The sequence below is a fragment of the Eucyclogobius newberryi genome, unplaced genomic scaffold, assembly GCF_026437365.1.
Source record: "Eucyclogobius newberryi isolate DKJ021-1_F unplaced genomic scaffold, fEucNew1.0.hap1 SCAF_10, whole genome shotgun sequence".
In the NCBI taxonomy this organism is placed as follows: Eukaryota; Metazoa; Chordata; class Actinopteri; order Gobiiformes; family Gobiidae; genus Eucyclogobius; species Eucyclogobius newberryi.
Genome location: NW_027315724.1, coordinates 2,062,002 through 2,082,897, shown reverse-complemented (window position 1 = coordinate 2,082,897; position 20,896 = coordinate 2,062,002). Strand labels below are relative to the sequence as shown.

The following is a 20,896-nucleotide window of genomic DNA, read 5'->3' as shown; positions in this document are numbered from 1 at the left end:
TCTGTATTAGGACCGGGGTCCCGTGACGGCGCTCAACTCCATGCATCCGCTTAATCATCCCCCAAACATCCCCGAGACGCGTTTCTCTCCCAATTTTGGAACAATACCGCCTCCAACAGGCACTCTTGGCCGTTCTTACAGTTTTCCGCACAACAGCGCGGGCCCTCTTGTAGTCAATGAGGGCACCCTCAGTGTGGGTAACCCTTAGCCGGTCGAAACGCTGCATTTCTTGTCCTAACAGCATAACCACATGCTTCATTCCACCACGGCACCCGCTTCCTATGTCCACTACCACCACTCTTAGGAATCGTGCCTACCGCTGACTGCGTGATGAGCGAGACAATTGCACTATTGAGATCATCCACCTGGGTCAATCCTCCTTCCTGCAGAACCCTAGAACCATCATCAGCTTTCTAAGGAAAGCCCCCCAGTTCGCCCTTGCCAACTGCCACCTCTGGATCCTCGTCCCCCTGACCACACAGCTCCCAAAGCCAATCTCGGTGCGGACTAGATAGTGATCGCTACCAAAAGAAAGATTACCAAGAACCTCCCAACTACAAACACCAGCTAACTCCTTGGACACAAGCGTAAGATCTATTGCACTTTCCGTACCGGTCCCCATATCATAGCGGGTCCCACCCCCATCATTCAGACAAACCAACTCCCTTTGATTGATAAAACCCTCTACCACCTGCCCATTCCTATCGGTACCACTACCGCCCCATAAAGCGATATGCGCATTAAAATCCCCACACCACATGGCCTTTCCCATCCTTATCGATACTATGTAAGGACTCTAACGTTAACTCACCACACGGATTATAAAGGTTAACCACAGTAACAGCTTCACCACCCAGCCAGACCCTCACCGCCAGAGCCTCCGGCGCTTTACTCACACTGACAACAACGTAATTTAGGTCATCTCGGACAAACACAGCCACACCTCCGCCTCTACCCTGCTCCCTATCATTCCTAACACACACATACCCTTGTATCCCAAAAACCCACCTAGGTTGTAACCAAGTCTCCTGCACGCACATAACGTGAGGCTTGTTCAACAAGGTAGAGACAAAATGCTTAAATTCCTGGCCATTAGCACGAAGACTACGCGCATTCCATTGCAAGACAACCACCGCCATTATGAGCCCCTGGAACCTGACGGCGCATCGGGAGCCCCCCCACTCCCACTGCCAGAATGGGGCAGGGTGCCTTCCCGCAGCGCATCCTCTATCTCCGCCCACTCGGGACCCCCAGCTCCAAAGTACTTCCCTGCAGCCTTAGCGATGATCCTAGTCTTTTCGGATTTCCTCTCGGTTTGACCAGTACAGTTAATCACTTCCAACATAAAGAGGAAGAAATCTTTCCTCTTCACAACCAGTACATCCTCCGCACCCACAGGGCCTCTGCCCGTGGAAGCCACACTCACAGGCATCCCAGTGGGGACCTGCCCCTGGCCGCGGGCAACGCTGCCCCCTCCCCTGTTGCCTAGGTCACCAGCAGCACTGGCAGCCCGTACTGCATCCACCTTCACCTGACTACCAGACACCTTCTTGACAGCATCCGCGTAGGATATGCCTTGAGAGGCTCTAACTTTTTGCACCTCAGCAGCCCTCTTGCTGAACACGCATCCCCCGTAGGCAGAGCTATGCTCTCCCCCACAGTTACAGCACTTGAGTTTTGCTCCTTTGTCACACTTCCCATACTCGTGGTCTCCTGCACATTTACCACACCTCTGCTTCCCTCTACAGACCGCTGCAAAATGCCCAAAGCGCTGGCACTTGAAGCAACGCAGGGGCGGTGGAACATATGGGCGTACGCCATAGCGCATGTACCCAACGCACACCACACGAGGCAGGATCTCACCTTCAAATCTAATCATTATCGACAGGCTGTCACACCTTACCCCATCCCGGGTCACCTTCAACCGCCTAGCATCCACCACCTTAGCTCCAGTCAAATTCTCCTTTATGTCATCCACAGATGTCGTCGTAGGGACGCCTACTATAACTCCCCTGACCGTGCCTCTTACAGCATCAGACACAAGAATGTCCTTCCCCCCCAGACACTTAGCTTCAATCGCCTTCCTTTGCTGAGCCACGTCCTTGCACACGACCAGCAGCGAGCCATCCCTAAGGACACTCGCATGCTTGACCACTCCCACAGCTACAGTCAGGCTCCTTGTCAACGCCATCGGATCCCACCCCTTAAAGGACGCATTATCCTGCGCAAGCTTTATGAACACTTAAACTTAACTTAAACTTAAACAAACTAGTGCTGGAGCTAAAGAGACTTTAAAGATTAAGTGTAAAAAATATTCTTTAGACTTTATTCTAAAGAATAAAGTCTTTTCAGCTAAAAACATTGCGAGTGTCTGCATTCTTGCGTAAAAGTACTAAATGTGTGTAGCAAAGACTTTATTCTTGTTTGGCTCGAGCCATGGAATGGGATGTTCATTCCATGGAATGCTGGAGTCTATTGTTCTTCCCCTGGGGGGCGTGGCCCTGGGGGCGCGGCGCCGTGTGGATCCACAAGCTTCATTTTATTGGAGTTGGGGCTGAGTCGATGGCGTCTATGTCCCATGTGTGACTTTCATCCATGTTCAGGGGGTGAAAAATGCCCGAGTCTGAACATGAAGGATAGGAAGAATAGGAATAATAAACCAGGGGAAGAACAATAGACTCCAGCATTCCATGGAATGAACATTCCATTCCATGGCTCGAGCCTCACAAGAATAAAGTCTTTACTAGACACATGTAGTACTTTTACGCAAGAATGCAGACACTCGCAATGGCTTCAGCCATTGCACATTATCTAGTTAAAGATGGTCTTTCTTTTAGAACAAAGTTTGCCTCTTTAACTCCTCTTTCAAACCATCTTTTCCCCTGCTTAGAATCTTCACCTGGCTGAGGTTATTTGCAGAGCACAATTGATACACAGCACACACAACAGGAAACAATGCATTAAAATCACAAGTGGATAAAGACGAAAAAGCGAAATATGTCTTTATTTGTTGTAAATCTGGACCCAGTGAGGCGCTTGTGTATTTTGATGAGCTGGACACCTTGATATGTAAATGTGACATTCATCCTTATAAAGGGCTCACTAGTGTCACTTGCAAATTTAAGAAAAATGTAAAGCCAGGATCAGTGTCCAGAAAACAATTGATTTAATTGTCTTTATGTCCTGAAATGATGTTACAAATTGCCAATGTTACAAAACTCTCTGGTCGTGCACAACACACCAACACTGCAACAACATAACACACAAAAGGGTTCATGCTAAAAACATTCAAAGACTCCCGTACTGGCCTATAAACGGTCAAAAGTGGGAAAGTCATTCTAAAAGTACAGAAGTGCTTATAGATTATAGACGTTATATAGATGTTCAGGTGTATCCTTCTAAAAGCCGTCCACAAGATTTTCACTGCGGCTCGGCAAATCAGCTACATGTTATTCATTAGTGAACTGGTGCAGATATCTGTTTTTGCAAATGAATCCTCAGATAAAGTCTACTCTCTAAAGATACCGTACACAAAAGATGCTGATTGGTCATCCACAAACTCTATGGAGCAGAATGATGTTGTGAAGAAAGCACCGTTCCACTTGAGCCGTGTGGATATGAAGACAATAGCAAATGGAGTTCTTCTTGTCTTCTCTGTTCTAAGATTTCATACTGTATTTAGACAGCTGTCAACCAATAGTACATATATTCTAGTATTACATAACTGGACTTGAGCACTGTGAAGCATTGTTGCACTGAGAGCCTGCATGTACTGCATGTACTGCATGTACTTGTACTTTGCCCTGATAAGAAGGCTGGGGCTGAGAGCCACGCGTCACGTCTGCATTCCTGACCGGCCAAGTTGACACAGCAGTGAAAGTGAGTGAGGGCTCCACGTGTTGTTCAGAAGGAATTCCAGGGTCTGAGTCATGCCTCCACGACAGTCGTGGGACAGAGCGGGTCCCTGTCCACAGTGTCCCGTCATGGGACAGGTGGCTTCTGAGCGAGGCTGGGGGAGGATGGAATGCTGTGAGGAATAGTTGATTTGAGAATGAATTGTCATTATGCGTCACAATATGATCATTGCCAGTGTAACCCCTTCAGATGTAACTCTGCTTTATGTTCTGGGTGTTGGTGTCATACAAACGACAGAGGTTCAGTCCAGGTTCAAAAGATTTAGCCTGTGTTACAGAAAAAACAAAGCTCAAACTGCTGTGAGTGCGAGGGGCCCCACAATATTCCTCCACTTTAAGGGCCCAGCTCCCATGAAATTCAACAATACGTCTTCATAAACATTAAAATACAATTCAAGGGGTCGGAGGGTGTCCGGTTTGGGGACCACAGGATCTCATCTCTGCTGTTTGCAGACGATGTTGTCCTGATGGTTCCATCAAACCCGGACCTGCAACATGCACTGGGACGGTTTGAGCCGAGTGTGAAGTGGCTGGGATGAGAATCAGGGATGAGAATGAGAGAATATATATATATATATATAATATATATATATATATATATATATATATATATATATATATATATATATACGCCTTATTAAGACTAATTAAGTGCCTGATCCTCACTTTTCGGTAAATTTAATAAATAATAAATAATCTTCTGTCGGCCAGTCCTGACGTTCCACTGTTTCCTCTTGTGTTCAGAGAAATCAGAACAGAAGTCAAAAACACTCACAAACTCACTCGCTTCACAAAGAGTTCAGTGAATTGTTTGTGCTCAGGGTTCAGGAGAAAGGAGAAAGTTCAGTCAGGCTTTTTAGGCCAAATCAGCCAGACAACAATGCAAGTAAAGCATAATATTTGTTCTTTAAAGAGCCTGGACCTGAGTTTGAACCACAAGTTTCAGAAATAATTGTTCGTCTCTCACTCGATGTTGAATCAGAGCAAACTGTCACAGGTCGTTGTTTCCACATGGTTCAAAAGAATGCCTTTTAAAATGTACATTATGTAAATGATCCTGTCTCATTTTGTCTTACAAATAGTTGCTTGTACAATATTCTATTTGGATAGAACTGGTTCATACATGTTGTTCTGAAAGTGATCATCCTAAACAACAGGGACCAAGGGGACTTCTGCAGAGGAAGGAGGAAGTCATGGTGACAGCCGTGTGAGTCACCTGTGTGGGTTTGTCTGGACTCGGCCTCGTCTCGCCGATAAATGTGGCTCAAAGTAAGATAAGATAATAAGATAAGATAATCCTTTATTGTCCCACATGGGGAAATTTCATAAGTGACGGTTACGCTGGCTTCAAAGAATGTTGTTGACCATGAAATGATGTCAAAAAAACCCTTGGAAAGTGGCCAATACTTGTGTTGAATGTAGAAGTTCATTGTATGTGCCATGGACCAGTGCCGTCTGGGAGGAGATTAGACATGTTCTGCAGGTGAAAAAACAAATCTAATATTGAGTCTAAGCTGTTTTGGAAGAAACATGGTGAGGGAGTGGGTTCATTCCTCCCTTCGGAAAAAATGTCATTCATGATGAGGGGAACATGTTGGAGGTCTTTTATTTTGTAAGTTTGGACTTTGAGTTGTGAAGATGAGTGGGCACTGTGTTGTGTTATGTTTCTTTGTTCTATTTAAACATCAAATCCATTGAAATATGTTAGAAAAAAGGCAATATTTGATCAGAGTGACCGTTTCAATATAATGTGGCACACGGCTCGACATGTGACCATTAAAGGCTGTCCTTTGTCCCTCACAGGAATGTCGTCCTCCAGGTGTGCTCACATGTGACTCCTGCTTTTGTTCAGCTCCTGCACCGGGCTGACAGGTCCAGATGATTGACCGGGCTGACAGGTCCAGATGATTGACCGGGCTGACAGGTCCAGATGATTCCAACATTTCATAGAATTACTGAGTAGAATAGACAAGGTAGACCTATCAAAAGAAAGTGATGAAACGAGTACACTGAAGTACCTTCATGACATTGTACTGCACAATGAAATATCCAAAATGTAAATTTGAAGAAGGAGCTGAGTCGAAAGACAAATCTCTTGATTTACCGGTTAATCTACGTTCTGACCTCACCTATGGTCATGATACAAGCGGTCGAAATGAGTTTCCTCCGCCGGGTGGCTGGGCGCACCCTTAGAGATAGGGGGAGGAGCTCGGCCACACGGGGGGAGCTCGGAGTAGAGCCGCTGCTCCTCCTGGGCGCCTCCCTGGGGAGGTGTTCCGGGCATGTCCCACCGGGAAGAGGCCCCGGGGAAGACCCAGGACACGCTGGGGGGACTATGTCTCTCAGCTGGCCTGGGAACGCCTCGGGATCCCCCCGGAGGAGTTGGAGGAAGTGTCCGGGGAGAAGGAAGTCTGGGAGTCCCTGCTTAGATGATTTAAAAGTAACACAACAATAACAACAATAACAACAACACTCATTTTGCACCAAATCAATTGGATGGAATTTAATCTGTGGGAAAATGGTCCCAAAATGCACTGGGAGATAATTCAAAAAGATTGACATGGTTTTGGTTTTGGTAATCGGGGTTTTCACAGACCTGCAGCTTGATGCAGGACATGAAAAAGCTACATTTAGAAGGGGTCCAGCTATTTTAAAACATTGTACTAGACAGAAGTTGTCAGAGAGAGGAAACACTGCAGCTTTGACTATGCTTCATCCCAGGTTTATTTACCAGGTTTGTTTAAGAGGCGGTGAACATCGATGTTCTTAAAGCCTCAGTTGAAGGTGTGTTTGGTCAGCGTCTCAGGCCCACTCTGAATCCAGCTCTGAACCGTTACAAGAGCAAACTGGCTCCTGGAGGAACTGATGTGTCACACTTTAAAGCTAATCATCAAAAGAGTGTGCCATGCTTCATCCTGCTATAACCTGTTTAATTCTATCAGTTCGACTGGTCAAAAGTGCATATGACTCAATGAGCCCTTTGTTTGGCGGGAAAGTACCTGATGCACACAAACTCTTACATCCACTTAACAAGATGATATTACTTAGGCTGAGAAAAATAATATGTCTGTTTGCCGCAACCCGACCGACCCGGTATAAAACTAGCCGACTGAAAAAATGTTAGCAGCATACTATTTCGCCGACTCACCGACCGTTTTTTTCCTATAGCGCCATGTCAAATATTTTTATAGCACTGGTGAAACCTATCCATCACCCCCAAAGGACCATTAACACATTGCACAATGCAGGTGTGTCTCCTTCAGTCCTCCATGTGCATCTGTAACATAACAGACCTTGAAGGAGGAAACTTATATTGTCTTTTGGCTAGCCTCTGCCGGCGCCACTGACCTGCCCATAGTTCATGTCACTCTCTATCATGGTGTGGCTTCATTTAAATTTGACTTACGCAACGTATTCTGGGAGTGAAACACGCCCAGAAGCATCATCACAACAAACATGGCGGCGCCCGTGTCCCCCACATGTTCCCCCCGCTCGTCTTCGCTACCAAAATAAAGGAGAACGACATACAAAAGGTCGATTGAAATATCTTAAAATCGTGAGATTTAGTCTCATGATCGGGTTAAAGCCTGACCCCTGACCCCTGGACTGTTGAAGCCTCTGACCCCTGGACTGTTGAAGCCTCTGACCCCTGGACTGTTGAAGCCTCTGACCCCTGGACTGTTGAAGCCTGACCCCTGGACTGTTGAAGTCTGACCCCTGGACTGTTGAAGCCTCTAACCCCTGAACTGTTGAAGCCTCTGACCCCTGGACTGTTGAAGCCTGACCCCTGGACTGTTGAAGCCTGACCCCTGGACTGTTGAACTCTGACCCCTGGACTGTTGAAGCCTGACCCCTGGACTGTTGAAGCCTGGACTGTTGAAGCCTGACCCCTGGACTGTTGAAGTCTGACCCCTGGACTGTTGAAGTCTGACCCCTGGACTGTTGAAGTCTGACCCCTGGACTGTTGAAGCCTGACCCCTGGACTATTGAAGCCTGGACTGTTGAAGCCTGACCCCTGGACTGTTGAAGCCTGACCCCTGGACTGTTGAAGCCTGGACTGTTGAAGCCTCTGACCCCTGGACTGTTGAAGCCTGGACTGTTGAAGCCTGACCCCTGGACTGTTGAAGCCTGACCCCTGGACTGTTGAAGCCTGGACTGTTGAAGCCTCTGACCCCTGGACTGTTGAAGCCTGGACTGTTGAAGCCTGACCCCTGGACTGTTGAAGCCTGGACTGTTGAAGCCTGACCCCTGGACTGTTGAAGCCTGGACTGTTGAAGCCTCTGACCCCTGGACTGTTGAAGCCTGGACTGTTGAAGCCTCTGACCCCTGGACTGTTGAAGCCTCTGACCCCTGGACTGTTGAAGCCTGGACTGTTGAAGCCTCTGACCCCTGGACTGTTGAAGCCTCTGACCCCTGGACTGTTGAAGCCTGGACTGTTGAAGCCTCTGACCCCTGGACTGTTGAAGCCTCTGACCCCTGGACTGTTGAAGCCTGGACTGTTGAAGCCTGGACTGTTGAAGCCTCTGACCCCTGGACTGTTGAAGCCTGACCCCTTGTGGTCACTCCGAGTCCAAAAATGGCAAAATTTTGATATTTTTTTTTTGCGTTCAAAGTAAAAAAAAAAAAGAATTTACCGACCGACCCACTTGAAAAATGTTGGGTCGGGTTCCAGCAATACAGCCTAACTATGTTTCAGAGTACTCGAGTGGGTGTGTGTTGTCATGACGAATATTATGTTATTTGGCCTATCTCGTATTTTAAATTGTTCTTTCTGCCTGTTGTTCTGAGCTTCCAAGCCAATAATGTTGTGAATTTTGAATCGCACCTTTGTTTTGGTGAAGAGCATTTACTGCATTATTTCCTGTGAGATCAGGTCATTCATCTTTTTAATTTCCTGTTGCATTTGCAGATCCTTGTTTTCTGCACATTTAGATTCAACAGCTTTAGTTTGTTCTGTAGATTGTTGATCCTTTTTTTCCTTTTTGGTTGAGGCGACGGCAATGACACTGCCCCTCAAAACTGCCTTAGCTGCATCCCAGAGAATGGAAGGAGAAACTTCACCGTTGTTGACCTTTTGTCTTTGACTGTGGGTCATTGAGTCAACGAGCATTAAATCTCCAAAGTGTATTTTTTGTGTCTGTTTCAGATCCACAGTGATGTATCTATTGGACCTTTGTCTGCCTCTGTCACTTTAGACCTGCCTAAAACATTGTCTACTCTACAAATATATCTAATGTTGGTTGATGTATTTTGGTGGACGCGAGGATTCATCTCTCTCCAGATATCGATCAACTCTACATCATGTATTAGTTTACTAAATGTATTATTTATAGATTTACCAGTACTTTGTGAGCTTGAGCCAATGTCAAAGGGTTCCCTCAGAGTGGTTTGCAGTCAGATCCAGCGCAACAGTATAGAAAGTGAGAGCGCCTCCTGGTGGAGCAAAACACTTATCAAAGTAAACACACTTCCATTAATAGTTCCTTTGACCAGGACAAATCTGCCATCTTTATCTTTGTGTTCACAACTCTGTTCAAAGGCCACGCCCCTCTTATGTTTGCCCCTGTATGAGGAATAGTAAAGTCTGTTATAACCAAATATAGTCCATTCTTGAAGTTCTTAGTCGTTTGGATGGTTTTTTGTTGGTATATAATTTCAGTTTTTTCTTTTCTCATCTTTGTGAATATCTTGACCGTCTACACTGGCTTCATCCCAGACGAAAAGTTTCAATGGAAATCATTTGATCTGAAAGTATTTCTCAATCTGAGGAAAATGGTTGAGAAGCTAGTTTTACCTAACGACCCACTTGAAACTGACAGACTCGTAAACAAAGCAGTGTTAGTTGGAGTTATATCTTATATCGTCCCTGTGGGCAGGAGAGTAGAAATGCTGTTTCTCAAACCATTTTCTTCAGATTGAGAATGACTTTTGGAAGTCGAAATGACTTTTTTTTAAAAAGATCACTTTTGAAACTTTTCCTACCATAATGCTGTTTGTCTTCATCAATCCAGCTCTTTCCATCGGTGACATACAGTTCAGTCCTGTGTTAATAGCTACAGCCGCACTGAGCAGGTCGGTTAGCATGAGCGCTGCTAATAAAAGCCCTGAAACTGGATGTGCGTCTGCAGCAGCTGGAGCTGAGGACAGGCTAATGCTAATATGTGTTCTGTTAGCCATGCTAGCCTGTGTGCTAACTCAAAGTCACTGTCGTATCCAACTTTGTGTAACAAAAGATAAAAACACGAGGCGGTGCACCGACCTGAACAAGGACTGGACACTTTATGCCTGAGAACATCAGATCTGGTGGTTTAGGATGCTTTTTTTAACCTGAGGTTGAATAAACATAGTTGTTTTTTGTCTTTTGTTATTATCTTCTTCATTCCACTGTTTCATTCCATGCACTAAATGACTTCAACTGAACAACTCTATTTTGTGCCAGATGAAATGTAATAGTATAGTATTTATGATCATTCTGAGCATTTGATGAAGAAATATTTTGTGTTGTTTAAGTTGCAAATGTATAATATATTTTTTAATATATTTTGTCATCAAATTAACCAAAAAAGTCTCTTTAAGATATGGCTATTTGGTTCTTCTTTTTGTCATTTGTTCACCCGACTAGTTCCTTAGTGCTTCACGTACAGGCGATAATCAGAGTCTGATGGCCACGTTTAAACTCCACGTTTCTGTTGTAAAAGTAGATTATTCTGTTTCACGTTGGTCAAACCCCTCACTGGTCCAAGAGAGGTCAGAGAGGAGCCTTTTCTTCTAATGTGAAGATGCCAGTGTGGCCTGCTCAGTGCCACAGATGCCCTGCCACGGCACAGTCAGCACGCTGACACAACATGTGCTTAAACACAGTCAAAATCAGGTTTGTCTTCAAGTGGAATCACTGCTCTAGTGATGACACTGCTTAAGATAAGATAAGATAAGATATTCCTTTATTGTCCCACATGGGGAAATTTCATTGGTGCAACGCAGGTAGATACAGAGGTAGATCCAGAAGAACAGATCTTCTGTCTTAATACATGATTAAATGCACTCTTTGATTATAATGTTTACTATAACCATAGTGTTCTTTTTGTAGATTATCAATTCCACTTCAAACAGCAAGTGCCCAGACTTTTTTCTTCTGACGGCCAAAATGTGATCATTTTTTCCTCAACGGGTTCGAATGAATGTATAATACAACTTGATTTTGTGTTGCATTGAAAAAGTTCCTCTCTCACATCTGGAAAGTCGTGGAGTGTTTCCTCAACATCACATTCTTCTGACGTGTGTTCCACTGGGACATAACAATGTGTCTGTGTCTTTCAGAGATCCAGGCCAAAGAGGCGTGTGATTGGCTGCGTGCTGCTGGCTTCCCACAGTACGTCCAGCTCTTTGAAGGTAACAAAGTACACTCACAAAGTACACTCACAAAGTACACTCACAAAGTACACTCACAAAGTACACTCACAAAGTACACACACAAAGTACACACACAAAGTACACTCACAAAGTACACTCACAAAGTACACTCACAAAGTACACTCACAAAGTACACACGCAAAGTACACTCACAAAGTACACTCACAAAGTACACACACAAAGTACACTCACAAAGTACACACACAAAGTACACTCACAAAGTACACTCACAAAGTACACACACAAAGTACACTCACAAAGTACACTCACAAAGTACACTCACAAAGTACACTCACAAAGTACACACACAAAGTACACACACAAAGTACACTCACAAAGTACACTCACAAAGTACACTCACAAAGTACACTCACAAAGTACACACGCAAAGTACACTCACAAAGTACACTCACAAAGTACACACACAAAGTACACTCACAAAGTACACACACAAAGTACACTCACAAAGTACACTCACAAAGTACACACACAAAGTACACTCACAAAGTACACTCACAAAGTACACACACAAAGTACACACACAAAGTACACTCACAAAGTACACTCACAAAGTACACACACAAAGTACACACACAAAGTACACACACAAAGTACACTCACAAAGTACACTCACAAAGTACACACACAAAGTACACACACAAAGTACACTCACAAAGTACACTCACAAAGTACACTCACAAAGTACACACACAAAGTACACTCACAAAGTACACACACAAAGTACACTCACAAAGTACACTCACAAAGTACACACACAAAGTACACACACAAAGTACACTCACAAAGTACACTCACAAAGTACACTCACAAAGTACACTCACAAAGTACACACACAAAGTACACTCACAAAGTACACTCACAAAGTACACTCACAAAGTGCACTCACAAAGTACACTTACAAAGTACACTCACAAACTACACACACAAAGTACACTCACAAAGTACACTCACAAAGTACACTCACAACGTACACTCACAAAGTACACTTACAAAGTACACTCACAAAGTACACACACAAAGTACACTCACAAAGTACACACACAAAGTACACTTACAAAGTACACTCACAAAGTACACACACAAAGTACACACACAAAGTACACACACAAAGTACACTCACAAAGTACACTCACAAAGTACACACACAAAGTACACTCACAAAGTACACTCACAAAGTACACACACAAAGTACACACACAAAGTACACTCACAAAGTACACTCACAGAGTACACTCACAAAGTACACTCACAAAGTACACTCACAAAGTACACTCACAAAGTACACACACAAAGTACACACACAAAGTACACTCACAAAGTACACACACAAAGTACACTCACAAAGTACACACACAAAGTACACTCACAAAATACACTCACAAAGTACACTCACAAAGTACACTCACAAAGTACACACACAAAGTACACTCACAAAGTACACTCACAAAGTACACTCACAAAGTACACTCACAAAGTGCACTCACAAAGTACACTTACAAAGTACACTCACAAACTACACACACAAAGTACACTCACAAAGTACACTCACAAAGTACACTCACAACGTACACTCACAAAGTACACTTACAAAGTACACTCACAAAGTACACACACAAAGTACACTCACAAAGTACACACACAAAGTACACTTACAAAGTACACTCACAAAGTACACACACAAAGTACACACACAAAGTACACTCACAAAGTACACTCACAAAGTACACTCACAGAGTACACTCACAAAGTGCACTCACAAAGTACACTTACAAAGTACACTCACAAACTACACACACAAAGTACACTCACAAAGTACACTCACAAAGTACACTCACAACGTACACTCACAAAGTACACTTACAAAGTACACTCACAAAGTACACACACAAAGTACACTCACAAAGTACACACACAAAGTACACTCACAAAGTACACACACAAAGTACACACACAAAGTACACACACAAAGTACACTCACAAAGTACACTCACAAAGTACACACACAAAGTACACTCACAAAGTACACTCACAAAGTACACACACAAAGTACACTCACAAAGTACACTCACAAAGTACACTCACAGAGTACACTCACAAAGTACACTCACAAAGTACACTCACAAAGTACACTCACAAAGTACACACACAAAGTACACTCACAAAGTACACACACAAAGTACACTCACAAAGTACACACACAAAGTACACTCACAAAGTACACTCACAAAGTACACTCACAAAGTACACTCACAAAGTACACACACAAAGTACACTCACAAAGTACACTCACAAAGTACACTCACAAAGTGCACTCACAAAGTACACTTACAAAGTACACTCACAAACTACACACACAAAGTACACTCACAAAGTACACTCACAAAGTACACTCACAACGTACACTTACAAAGTACACTCACAAAGTACACACACAAAGTACACTCACAAAGTACACACACAAAGTACACTTACAAAGTACACTCACAAAGTACACACACAAAGTACACACACAAAGTACACACACAAAGTACACTCACAAAGTACACTCACAAAGTACACACACAAAGTACACTCACAAAGTACACTCACAAAGTACACACACAAAGTACACTCACAAAGTACACTCACAAAGTACACTCACAGAGTACACTCACAAAGTACACTCACAAAGTACACTCACAAAGTACACTCACAAAGTACACACACAAAGTACACTCACAAAGTACACTCACAAAGTACACACACAAAGTACACTCACAAAGTACACTCACAAAGTACACACACAAAGTACACTCACAAAGTACACTCACAAAGTACACTCACAGAGTACACTCACAAAGTACACTCACAGAGTACACTCACAAAGTACACTTACAAAGTACAGTCACAAAGTACACTCACAAACTCACAAAGTACACACACAAAGTACACACACAAAGTACACTCACAAAGTACACACACAAAGTACACTCACAAAGTACACTCACAAAGTACACTCACAAAGTACACACACAAAGTACACTCACAAAGTACACTCACAAAGTACACTCACAAAGTACACTCACAAAGTACACACACAAAGTACACTCACAAAGTACACTCACAAAGTACACTCACAAAGTACACTCACAAAGTACACACACAAAGTACACTCACAAAGTACACTCACAAAGTACACTCACAAAGTACACTCACAAAATACACACACAAAGTACACTCACAAAGTACACTCACAAAGTACACTCACAAAGTACACTCACAAAGTACACATTCTGAGTCAGGGCATGAGAGTGTTTTCATGCGCTCCAGTATCTCGGTCATGAGCCTCATCCCGGTCATGACGTGTATCACACAGCACAGGCCCCTGTTCTGCCCCTGGTCGGCCCCTGGTCGGCCCCTGTTCTGCCCCTGGTCGGCCCCTGGTCAGAACTTTAAAAGCAGCTTGTGGTCACTGTGTTGCATTATATATTATATTATTATATTATATATTATATATTATGTATTAAGTATTAAATATTATATATTATATATTATATATTATATATTATATATTATATATATTATATATTATATATATATATTATATATTAAATATTATATATTATATAATTATATTATATATATTATATATTATATATTGTATCTGGAGCGATTGGAGGTTTCTCAGAGGTTCAGAACATCCAACTCCCAAAAACACCAAGAATCATAATGTGAAGAGAATTCAATGTTTCAAAATGTCTTCAGCAATTTTCAAATGACACAAACTCCAAGATCAACTCGTCCTAATAAAATCAGACAATCCTTGACAATCTTATTAGAATATTATTAATGTGACGTTCAAGATGAAACTTTTTCACACTGTGTCACCTGCAGTTTTAGTCGTTGAGACATTCCAAGAGTCAGTCATGAAAAGAATCAGGGGCCTCATTTATACAGCTTTTAAGAGCTTACAGACCCCCCCTCACCTGACCCTGATGCCCTCCCTCAGTGTCACAGCTCCTCCCTCAGTGTCACAGACCCTCCCTCAGTGTCACAGCTCCTCCCTCAGTGTCACAGACCCTCCCTCAGTGTCACAGCTCCTCCCTCAGTGTCACAGACCCTCCCTCAGTGTCACAGCTCCTCCCTCAGTGTCACAGACCCTCCCTCTGTGTCACAGACCCTCCCTCTGTGTCACAGACCCTCCCTCCCTCAGTGTCACAGACCCTCCCTCAGTGTCACAGACCCTCCCTCAGTGTCACAGCTCCTCCCTCAGTGTCACAGACCCTCCCTCCCTCAGTGTCACAGACCCTCCCTCAGTGTCACAGCTCCTCCCTCAGTGTCACAGCTCCTCCCTCAGTGTCACAGACCCTCCCTCAGTGTCACAGACCCTCCCTCAGTGTCACAGACCCTCCCTCAGTGTCACAGCTCCTCCCTCAGTGTCACAGCTGCTCCCTCAGTGTCACAGCTCCTCCCTCAGTGTCACAGCTCCTCCCTCAGTGTCACAGCTGCTCCCTCAGTGTCACAGACCCTCCCTCAGTGTCACAGACCCTCCCTCAGTGTCAAAGACCCTCCCTCAGTGTCACAGACCCTCCCTCAGTGTCACAGCTCCTCCCTCAGTGTCACAGACCCTCCCTCAGTGTCACAGCTCCTCCCTCAGTGTCACAGCTGCTCCCTCAGTGTCACAGACCCTCCCTCAGTGTCACAGACCCTCCCTCAGTGTCACAGACCCTCCCTCAGTGTCACAGACCCTCCCTCAGTGTCACAGACCCTCCCTCAGTGTCACAGCTCCTTCCTCAGTGTCACAGCTCCTCCCTCAGTGTCACAGACCCTCCCTCAGTGTCACAGACCCTCCCTCAGTGTCACAGACCCTCCCTCAGTGTCACAGCTCCTCCCTCAGTGTCACAGACCCTCCCTCATTGTCACAGACCCTCCCTCAGTGTCACAGACCCTCCCTCAGTGTCACAGCTCCTCCCTCAGTGTCACAGCTCCTCCCTCAGTGTCACAGACCCTCCCTCAGTGTCACAGACCCTCCCTCAGTGTCACAGCTCCTCCCTCAGTGTCACAGACCCTCCCTCAGTGTCACAGACCCTCCCTCCCTCAGTGTCACAGACCCTCCCTCAGTGTCACAGCTCCTCCCTCAGTGTCACAGCTCCTCCCTCAGTGTCACAGCTCCTCCCTCAGTGTCACAGACCCTCCCTCCCTCAGTGTCACAGACCCTCCCTCAGTGTCACAGCTCCTCCCTCAGTGTCACAGCTCCTCCCTCAGTGTCACAGCTCCTCCCTCAGTGTCACAGACCCTCCCTCAGTGTCACAGACCCTCCCTCAGTGTCACAGCTCCTCCCTCAGTGTCACAGCTGCTCCCTCAGTGTCACAGCTCCTCCCTCAGTGTCACAGCTCCTCCCTCAGTGTCACAGCTGCTCCCTCAGTGTCACAGACCCTCCCTCAGTGTCACAGACCCTCCCTCAGTGTCAAAGACCCTCCCTCAGTGTCACAGACCCTCCCTCAGTGTCACAGCTCCTCCCTCAGTGTCACAGACCCTCCCTCAGTGTCACAGCTCCTCCCTCAGTGTCACAGCTGCTCCCTCAGTGTCACAGACCCTCCCTCAGTGTCACAGACCCTCCCTCAGTGTCAAAGACCCTCCCTCAGTGTCAAAGACCCTCCCTCAGTGTCACAGACCCTCCCTCAGTGTCACAGACCCTCCCTCAGTGTCACAGACCCTCCCTCAGTGTCACAGCTCCTCCCTCAGTGTCACAGCTCCTCCCTCAGTGTCACAGACCCTCCCTCAGTGTCACAGACCCTCCCTCAGTGTCACAGCTCCTCCCTCAGTGTCACAGACCCTCCCTCAGTGTCACAGACCCTCCCTCAGTGTCACAGACCCTCCCTCAGTGTCACAGCTCCTCCCTCAGTGTCACAGCTCCTCCCTCAGTGTCACAGACCCTCCCTCAGTGTCACAGACCCTCCCTCAGTGTCACAGCTCCTCCCTCAGTGTCACAGCTCCTCCCTCAGTGTCACAGACCCTCCCTCAGTGTCACAGCTCCTCCCTCAGTGTCACAGACCCTCCCTCAGTGTCACAGACCCTCCCTCAGTGTCACAGACCCTCCCTCAGTGTCACAGACCCTCCCTCACCCTCACTCTAAACCTTCATCGTGATAATGTAAGAGTAAAACAGCTCTTAAGGTCACTAAATGAAATCCTTGTTTGACATGAGATGTCAGACGAGGAGCGCTGACCACGGGGGGGAAGAGGGGCGGGGGGCTTTGAGAAGGATCTGTGGCACTGAGGAAGGGCATCTGATGTAAAACATTCAAATACGTGACTGGTCTGCATGAAGTGAGTGTGTGATGATGTGACTGTTCAGACCCTCAGAAGATCGTGAAGCACATTTTACTGTTGGTTTTACTGAATGATCTTTTTGTTAATGGTCCATTTCACCATCCTGCCATGTGTGGCGCTATTTCACCTTTTAAAGCTCCACACAAGCTCCAGAGTTTGTGTGGAGTCCGCACATTATCACGTCAAGTCTATTTTTTGTAGATCACACTCGTTTTGTGCATTCCGGGCTTTATAAATGAGGCCCCATGTTGTGGAACTCTGGTTTGAAATGTGACATTGTTTTCTCCTGTTCTATGTTCAGACTTACAGTTCCCCATCGACATCAGGCCAGTGGAGCGGGACCACGACTTTTTGGACAAGGACCTGGTGGAACCTCTTTGCAGGTAACTCTTCTACACCAGGGGCCTCACTTATACGTCATAAGGCGCTGGTACAGCTGGCAGCCCGGTGTAAACGCTCTCTCTTCTTTCTCACACTTATTGTGCTTTATCTCCTATATTTTGTAAATATAGTTAGTATATTTTTTCTATTTTACTGTACGATCGGGACACGCGCTGGAATAGTTTTTTTAATTCAACTGTTTTTGACTTTTTTCGGCTGGATTTGAGCGTTTTTCGTTGCGTTCGTTGTGTTGTTGTGACGTGAGCTAGCTCCGAGCGAGCCCACCAGCCCCCCCCCCGCGCCCTCCGGCCGCGCTAAAGTACGGCGTGTCGTCGGTACACGTTTATATACACGTTTATATACACGTTTATATGAAAGAGGAACTTCACCAACGATCGGGACACGCACTGGAATCGCTTTAAATTAACTTGTTTTGACTTTATTCGGCTGGATTGAGTGTTTTCGTCGTGTCGTTGCGATGTGTCTTGGCTCTGAGCCCCCCGGCTCCGGCCCCGCCCCCCGGCCGGCGCCGTACCGCGTTTACACAAAGGAGGAACTCATGAAACTGCGGAGAACAGTCGTCTTACCCGGAGATCGTCACGTTATCCCGGCGGACATCCTAAGGAAAACGCAACGAGGCAGACGGGCTGGACGTAAACTCCGAGAGAAGAGAGGGACAAACAGGAAGTCGGTTCCCGCCGTAGTCATGGGTAACGTGAGGTCCCTTCAAAATAAAATGACGGAAATAGCGAGCCTCATGCGGTCCCAGAGGATTTATACGGACAGCAGCGTCTTGATTTTCACAGAGACCTGGTTAACAGCAGAAATGCCAGACTCTATTGTAGGTTTGGACAATTTTCATCTGCTGCGGGCGGACAGAACGAGAGAATGCTTGAAGAAAAGAGGTGGAGGTCTGGCGGTGTATGTGAACACGAGCTGGTCCAAACCAGAACACTGCACAGTGAGGGAGCAGCTATGTAACAGGGATATTGAACTATTGGCTATTGGCATGAGGCCATATTATCTGCCCCGGGAGTTCTCACATGTGATTTTGATCGCAGTCTATGTGGCCCCGTCTGCCAATGCTGAAAATGCTTGTGAAGCACTGCTCTCCTGCACTTGTAGGCTGCAAACACAGCATCCACAGGCTCTCTTCCTCATCTCTGGTGACTTTAACCACGCTTCTCCCTCTTCTGTTCTACCAACATACACCCAGTATGTTACCTGCCCCACCAGAGAGAATAGAACATTGGACTTGTTTTTTGCCAACACCAAGGAGGCTTATTCCTCTTCCCCCCTCCCTCCCCTGGGCAGCTCGGACCACAACCTTGTACATCTGAGGCCTGTGTATGAACCCATCGTGCGCAGGCAGCCTGTGGTGTCCCGTGTGGTGAGGATGTGGTCTGCTGAGAGCGAGGAGGCTCTGAGGGACTGCTTCAGCACCACTGTCTGGACTGAGCTTTATGACCCACATGGGGAGGACATCAACACCATCACAGAGTGCATCACGGACTACATCAACTTCTGTTTTGAGAACATTGTTCCCTCCCGGACGGTGCGGTGTTTTCCAAACAACAAGCCATGGATTAACCGTGAACTGAAGGCTCTGCTGAAGGAGAAGAAGAGAGCCTTCAGGTCAGGGAACAAGGAGGAGCTGAGGACTGTGCAGAAGGAGCTGAGGAGGAAGATCAGGCAGGCTGAAGCCGGCTACAAGAGGAGGATGGAGGAGCAGCTGCAGCAAAAGAACATTCAGGGAGTGTGGAGGAGCCTGAAAACCATCTCGGGCTTCAAAATCCCCCCTGCCCAGACAGAGGGGGATCTACAGTGGGTGAATGATTTAAATGCTCACTTCTTGAGGTTTGATCGGTCACCCGCCCCTCCCCCTGCACAGCTGCATGCTCCCTCTTCCACAGCTGGACAATGCCCTGCATCTGTTCCTCTTCGCTTATCTGCCCCGGACCATCAGCTCCCCACTTCGCCTGGACTCACCCATCCCCCCAGCACACGGTCCCCCTGCCAACCACTGACTGTCACAGCAGCACAGGTGAGGAGTGAGCTGAAGAGGATTAAAGTGAGGAAGGCAGCAGGACCTGATGGCATCAGCCCCAGGCTCCTTAAGTCCTGCGCAGATGAACTGTGTGGAGTTATGGAGCATGTCTTCAACATGAGCCTGAAGCTGAGGGTGGTACCACAGGTCTGGAAGACCTCCTGTCTGGTACCTGTGCCTAAGACACCGCGCCCCAAAGACCTCAACAGCTTCAGGCCAGTGGCTCTCACGTCCCACCTGATGAAGACACTGGAGCGGCTAGTCCTGGACCACCTCCGCTCCACCGTGAGCTCAGCCATGGACCCGCTGCAGTTTGCATATCGGTCTGGCATCGGAGTAGAGGACGCCGTCATCTCCCTGCTGCACCGCTCTCTCTCTCACCTGGAGAAGCCTGGCAGCTCTGTGAGGATTCTGTTCTTCGATCTTTCCAGCGCCTTCAACACCATCCAGCCGCTGCTCCTGAGGGACAAGCTGGAGACGGCTGGTGTGGAGTATGACCTGGCAGAGTGGATCCTGGACGACCTCACAGACCGACCCCAGTTTGTGAGAGCCCGGAACTGTGTGTCTGACACTCGGACCTGCAGTGTGGGGGCGCCCCAGGGCACTGTCCTCGCGCCCTTTCTCTTCACCCTTTACACTGCAGACTTCAGACATGACACGGACAGCTGTGTCCTGCAGAAGTTCTCTGACGACTCTGCCATCATCGGACTCATCACGGACGACGATGACGCGGAGTACAGAGGACTGGCGCAGGACTTTGTGGACTGGTGTCAGCGGAACCACCTCCTCATCAACGCGGGGAAGACCAAGGA

At 46.6% G+C, this 20,896-nt stretch overlaps 1 protein-coding gene across 1 annotated transcript in view; it reads left to right on the top strand.

Moving 5' to 3' along the window:
* LOC140373136 (stAR-related lipid transfer protein 13-like) overlaps nucleotides 1-20,896 on the top strand; it is a 72,569-nt gene that overhangs the window by 16,771 nt on the left and 34,902 nt on the right. Inside the window, 2 exon segments of the mRNA XM_072459876.1 lie at nucleotides 11,232-11,303; nucleotides 17,958-18,039. Of these exon segments, the coding sequence (XP_072315977.1) occupies nucleotides 11,232-11,303; nucleotides 17,958-18,039 (154 nt within the window).